This window comes from Solanum pennellii, chromosome 12, assembly GCF_001406875.1.
Source record: "Solanum pennellii chromosome 12, SPENNV200".
NCBI lineage: Eukaryota > Viridiplantae > Streptophyta > Magnoliopsida > Solanales > Solanaceae > Solanum > Solanum pennellii.
The window spans coordinates 78569928-78577186 of record NC_028648.1 but is presented as its reverse complement, the minus strand read 5'-3'; the positions used below and the strand labels follow the sequence as shown (position 1 = coordinate 78577186).

Sequence of the window (7259 nt, the reverse complement as noted above, 5' to 3'; positions counted from 1 at the left end):
GACCCTAAACTTAGCTTCAAATTTTAACTTTGACCTTCAACTTTCATAATGCACAAACAGACACTTTAACTATCCAACTTTTAAATAAATAAACACATGGCTCCTACATGGCACAATACACGTAAGACACCACATAGGACAGAGATGCTGCTAGAGTGATGATTCCGAAAAAGAAAGGTGTCATTATTTTCACTACAAGTATAGTATCGACGTTATATAGTGATTTGACTCACATCTATACCGCTTCAAAGAATGCACTTTTGGGACTTACTAAGAATGTTGGAGTCGAATTAGCGAAATACGGAATAAGAGTTAACAGTGTTTCTCCTTATGCAATTAGCACACCATTGATGTTAAATGCATTTAGAGTAAACAAAGAAATGGGTGATCAATGGTTTGCAGAAGGAGCAAATTTAAAAGGAGTTCTGCTAAGTGTTGAAGATGTGGCAGATGGAGTGTTGTATTTGGCAAGTGATGAATCTAAATATGCAAGTGGACTTAATCTTATACTTGATGGTGGTTATACCACTACAAATATTGCTTTAGGAGAGGCCTACAAGAGATTGTTCATCAACAAAACAATGTAATATTATTATAAAAATAGGAATAAATAAAGATACACCAACTAATTATATATGGTGAAATTCAAATGGTCATTTAACTATGTTGATTGTTGACACCCAATTTTGACCCACGTCGGTATAAATTAATTATCGAGCTTCCTAAATTTTCCAAATGATTTAAATTAATTAGTTTTATAATTTTGCAAAATATAACGATTTAACGTTTATATAGTTGTGTATATAGCCGGTATATCTTGTGTATATTCGAAACCAACCCAACTTGAAATTAATCCCAGGCCCAATCTTCTTGTTCCCAGCCCAACTCACTTAATTTCCTTCGATCCAATTAACCCCCCAGCAGTCCACTTACCCGACCCAGCCCACATTTCCCTTTGACCCGGCCCCATCTCACCATCCCTTCCCCTTCCCTCTTCCCCCTTCCTCACGTCCCTTTTTCAGAAAAAACAGAACAGACGCAAAACAGAGAAAAAAACGAAAAATCCAGAAAAGCGCAGAAAAGAGCAGAACCCAAAAACGGAACACCCCTCTCTCACCCGCGTCTCCCCCCACGCTCTCTCCCTCTCTCCCAAACTCCCTCACTCGCGCGAACCCAACGCGAGCCAATCGCGTACGCTTCTCCCCTTCGCCCGTACGCGTCGCAGCAGCAGGTCTGGCAGCGAGGAAGGCTGCCAGCTCTCGTCCTTGTTCGTCCTTGGTAGCACGAGATTGAGCCACGTCGTGTATCAAGGACGGAAGGCTCATCTCGACCCTCCACCTCGCCTCAGAGCCGTTCAAAGAGCCAGGAATCGAGGAATATTCGTTTCTGTTGGATAAGATTGGGAGTTCGAATTCGAAATAGGGATCCCGCCCAAAATTCGAAACCCTAGTTTCGTTTTACTTCTATATAAACCCCACCCCTCTTCAGAAAAGGGGTTGGACGTTTAGGGTTGGACGATTTGGGGTTGGCTGTTGTCGTCTTTGTTGTTGTTTCTTGGCTGAAATCCGCTATATAAAATATAACCCAACTTCCTTTGAGTAGAAGAAAGGAGTTGACCCCAGAAGAAATTCACGCTCGTTCTCTTCCGATAGTAAAAGGATTAACAAGGAGAACATAAGAGAGTGAGTGAGGTTACGAAAAGAGGATTAACGTTCCCGCTTTTGGAATCTGGGAGCCGAAATTCATCCCCCTCTTCGTCGTTTTATAACTGTTAGCTGACCTACAAAGCAAAGGCTGCGCTTCGGTTCGATTGCGATATCGCTTCTTCGTTCCGGCGACGCCAATCTCTTTAAGCGCTTGTTCGAAACACTTGGTTCGGTGGTGGAGAAATCGTCCTCATAGTCAGCTCGTTTCCGTCTCGGTATCGCTGCACCCTAAAAGGTAATCTTCCTTCCATTTCGAATATGTCTTGTTGTGAATATATTTAGTTATTTGGTCTCCCCTGAGTCTGATATATATGGTAGTTTCTCGTTTGGTCTTGCTGCACCAATATGTTTTTCTGAATCGTTTTGCTCTCTCTTTCCGAGTTCTTGCGATGTTAAGTCATGAAGCGGTGATAACATTTGTCACATGAGTCTTGCTTGTGTAGCATTACAATAGGTCTCTGCTTGGCTGTTCAATCTCCATTTTCCATCGAAATATCATGTTGATTTTATATGCTCGTAAATATCTCGTTGGGTTCACTGCTAATCGATTCGGCTGGTCTTTCTTTGTGCTGGGTCAAATCATGTAAACATTTGAATGTCGAGTACGGGGTCTGTGTTGCCGTGAACACAAGATGTTATATCTGTCGGTTGCTCGATTTCGAGGTGTAATTGCATTTGTCTTTCTCCTAGATACATGGCTTTCTTGTGCACATGCATATAAAACAAGTGTCCCGTTGGCTTCTGTTGTTGTCGTATATGCCATTAGGATACTAAATGTTCATATTGAATTAATTTGACTTTCTACATAAGGTGACATGTTTGTTTCCAGTGATCTGTTCATGCCTAGAACAAGTTTAGTCAATTGGATTTTAATTTGATAGTATGGTCTTGTATTGGTAAGTGAACAATAAGTTGTTGGCAAATCATGTGTTGATACTTCTAAACAATATGTTTGGCTTGATAGGGTTTTCTTTTCTATTTGAGCAAGAAGATGAGCATGTCTGCTTTTAAGCTTAATTCTCCTTAGCTTATCCCTATTTTTCGAGTATCATCTTATTTCGCAATATTTCTTAACATGCGTGGAAACTGTATTAGGTGTGGTTTCATTTTATGAGATATATGTCTTGGATTCAGAATCTCTATATTCTTCTTTTATAAAATGTTGTTGGACAACTTTGTTTATTTTCTTTGTTAGTATTACTTTATCTAAATGTTAGTCATAGTATTTCATTAAATATTCTGCCAATAGCGATTCTAATTTCTTTATTTTCTCTTTGCATGCCGATTCATACGAGTTCATTGTGAACTTTCCGTCTCCTTTTGCATTTCAAGAGGGAGCCATAAAGGCTCGAAATCCTTTTCATACGAATCGCTAGCAATCAAGTGTCGTGAAGAGTGAAGAGATTTGAAGGAGACGGACATGAAGACCTTTTCTTTATTTTTACGTTATATTTTACTTTGTAATGGGCATAAGCCCTTGTCCTTTTTATCTTTCTTGTAATCATTTATATGTTTAGATTAGGACAAGAAAATGGGTGGAAAACCCAAAAACAGGTGGGTCCAAGTTTCGGTCAAGGCGAACAGAACCCGAAAACTTGGACCCGAATCTCTCTCTCTCTCTCTCTCTCTCTCTTTATTATTTGCTTACGCTTTTTACTTGAATGCGGTTAGTCTAGGATTAGAAAACTCCAACCCCATCGAACGTCTTTGTTTTATCAAACTCAAATTAAAAATTTGAAACTTTAAAAGATAGATGTTTAAGTTTGGAAATCGCTTAGAGTTAAAGTTTTAGCTTCAATAAAATATTCTAAAAAAATTGGAGGATTCGCTTAAGTAAGTTTCTAATATAGTTGTATTGCAAACTTCGAAATTGTAAGTGTTAATAAAAATAGTCGAATAAGTTAATCGCCGGAAAACCGTAGTAAGCGGAGCGTCTTAGGTGCTTTTTCGAAACCTTCCTAAGATGCTAATAGGAATTCCGAACCCTTAGAAGTTTTTTTAAATAATTTTCTGTTTAATTATTTGAAAACATGTTTTCTTAATTTTCTCAAAATTAAGTGGCGACTCCTAAAAGTCGAAAATACCCTTAAAATAAAACTAACTCTTTCTGAAAATCATTTTTTTTTTCGATAAAACATTGATTATGTATTTTTATCAATATAAACAATCAATAAAAATCTAGCCCTCTTTGAACAATTGGTTCTCCTAAATAAAAGTATTTTGTGCACTAGTTACTACTATAATAAAAGAGATATTTAGTAACAGTTGATTTTATTTTTAAAGATAATATTTGATACAGTAATATATTTAATAGTAATTGAATTAATGTGATGGGATTTGCAATGTTTAATTTATGTCCAAGACACCTTCAGACAAATGAAATTAATGAAGTATTCTATAGAATTCATAATTATAATACTGAGGCAAATATCAACCAAAAATTCCAAGAATTGCTAACCATTATAAAAAATAAAAATGAAGTGATTCCTTCCTACACATTTAGAGAAAGGGAAACTTACGTAAATTCTACTAGTTTAGAAGCTAATAACTTAGATACATTCTAATTTGTATTATTATAAATTTTATCAAATTTTGGTACATTCTGATATGTTTAGATATGTCCATATACATATATCTTTGGATACATGAGTTAAACTTGCATGTAATTTATTCTAGACATAGTGTATCCAAGTGGATCTACATGTATTTTAGATACATAAAAAATCTCTCTTGCCACTCTCATATGTATTTGATATCCCAAATACAAGTGAATCACACTAGATACGTAGATGTTTGTATCTAGTGTGTATCTAGAGTAATTCGTATGTATCTGAGATACATAACAAATCTTGCTCGTCTTTCTCTCCATCTCGCTCGCCTCTCTCCCTACGTTAATGTATCTGGTAGCAAAAGTACATGTATATCTAAGTGTATTTCTTTTAAATATACAATAGAAAACTCTTAATTATTAGTAAGATACCTAATATTTTAAAATATAGATAATAATAGTATATATAATAACCAACTCTGTCTAGTTTTGGTTTTATAATGGAAAAGTTGTTTCTTTCCTCCATTTTAGTAGTAGTAAATTGTTTTAATGACTTAAAAATGATTTGTGAAATATCAATTAATTTAAGTTCTTCTCTTTTTTTTTTCCTCATAAGTTTCAATCGCTTCTATTATTAATACTTGGAAAGAGTCTATACGAACTTTAAGTTATTTTTCTCGTTACAAATATTTTAGCTCCGCTCCTGAATCTAATAAATGTATTAATAAAGTTTTGGTAAGATACTTTGGAATTTAATTAACTTTTATTTCTTCATTTTGGAAGATTTCCTTTTACCTCGTATGAGATATTATTATATTCAAGTTTAAATGGCTGAACATATTTTTATGTATAAAATTCAACAAATTTTATCAGCATCACATTGGCTTCTATCAATTTAATTATTTTTGCTAAAATACGTGTATTAACTATCATGAAAAAGTAAAATAAGTATTATGGCAGGAAAAACTACCTAATTACACAAACATACATATTTGAAATAATTATATTTTATTTTTATTAATTAATAATGTTATACCAAACTTCGAGTCAAGATGTATTTACATATACATGACTTCAAGTCAGATAGATTTACATACATATAATTCTTTTGCTACTAGATACACAAAAATAGGGAGAGAGAGACAAGCGAGAACAGGAGGGAAGCGAGCGGGATTTGTTTATGTGTCACAGATATATGCAAATCACATGACTAAATACACATTAGATACATGTATCTAGCATGATTTACATACATCTAGGATACCAGATAGATACGCGAGCGAGATATGAGAGTGGGAGTGAGATCTGTCTAGATATCTCACATACATGCAAATTCACTTGAGTACAGTATATCAAGAACAAATTAAACTTTAACTTTTGACCTCATGTATCATGAGATACATGTATTTGAACGCACCAAATTTTGATAAAATTGTTAATAATGCAAACTAACATATATATAATTATAAGCTTCTAAACTAGTAAAATTATTATGAGTTACACATAAATTAATAACCGTGTGAACATATTTATTCCGAAAATACATAGTCTTTAAATTTTATTTCTCTTTCAGTGACTTTTGCGCCTCTTAAAAAACGAAAATTTGATATAGTAAAAGCAGAGTAAATTAATTAAGTCAAGAGACAGGACTATGAATGATGAATGAAAATGAAATGTTATATTGGCCACATTATTATTATATCATAGTCAAGATAGACGACTATAAATCAAATGAAATCTACCATAAACAAATTTTTTTCACTTTAGACTTAACATTTGGATGTTTTATCGTTTACGTGAACTTATATATTATTTAATCAAATCTCATACTCACTCTATATGTGATACAATTTTAGAGATTTAAATAGTTTAAATTTGATCAGGAATTTATTTGTGAGATATTTAACATTTATATAGTTGTAAATTACGTAAAAAGTATTATAAGTCACAGTAATTAATAATTCAAAATATTTAAAAGCTACATGAAAAATTTACGATAAAAATAAATTTATTTAAATCTCAAAATCCAAAATATATCACGTAAACTGAGACAGAACGGGTGGTAGTTATCCATTTATGTTGTCTTCTTTTATCGCACACTATAATTGACATTTCTTTTCCTTCTACTTTTCTTGCTTCTCGAAAGTAAATCAATTTTTCCTAATATACAATCCAACAATTATATCCATAAATATTGCATGAGTATGTAATTCGAGTTTTCATGAATATATCTACTCTTCTCTAAGCACAAATTAAGAAGAGTTTTACGCAAATAAACCACATAATTACTTTATAATTAATTCGTCCAATTAACAATATATATGAAAAAAATAATAATTATATTATGTCTTACCAATCAGTATAATAGTATAAAGAATTTAATCCATCAGTATAATTATAATTTACTTTATTCATGAAGGTAAAACCACAACTCCATTTCATAACTCTTTTCATAAAATATTTCATAAGCACCAACTTTAATTACAAGTGCATATAGTTAAGAGGTATCGATAGTCGAGTTCAAGCTTTGAATATATATGAAAAAAATTCTATTGAGAGTGTCACCCTCGAATGGACCCCGGTCTCAGACTGAACTTCAATTTCTCTCTTTGCAATGTTGCTCTAGGAATATCATCAACACTTGGATCCGCAGCCTATCTTGAATTCATTTAAGCAATCAAAATCAAACTTAAAATTCCTTAAATATTTTTTAGTCAAGAAAGACAACTATAGTTTCTTAAATCAAATAACTTGATATTACTTATATTTCTCTTCCACAAAATATACGTAAATTACACAAGATACATATATCTGAGATATTAGATACATTATGAAACATATATACATAAGAAGAGATGCGAACGAGAAAAGAGAGTACAGAGTGAACCCATTACATCTGAAATAAATTACACATAATTATTATTGCAATTTCAAATATAATAATTCCTAGTTGTCACTTGTCAGTAATATTCTTCTTATATATAAGTCTATACATAGAGTATCAT

The 7259-nt window shown here is 32.8% G+C and overlaps 1 protein-coding gene across 1 annotated transcript; it reads left to right on the top strand.

The window, feature by feature from the left end:
* The first annotated feature begins 158 nt into the window (after positions 1-158).
* On the top strand, positions 159-587 carry LOC107006556 (secoisolariciresinol dehydrogenase-like). The gene has a single exon (XM_015205079.1). The coding sequence runs from the start codon at positions 159-161 to the stop codon at positions 585-587; it is 429 nt and encodes a 142-aa protein (XP_015060565.1).
* Positions 588-7259: the final 6672 nt, after the last annotated feature.

What these genes read in the sequence shown, in the direction of transcription:
- LOC107006556 (XM_015205079.1), top strand. Translation starts at nt 159, where the DNA reads ATGATTCCGAAAAAGAAAGGTGTCATTATTTTCACTACAAGTATAGTA.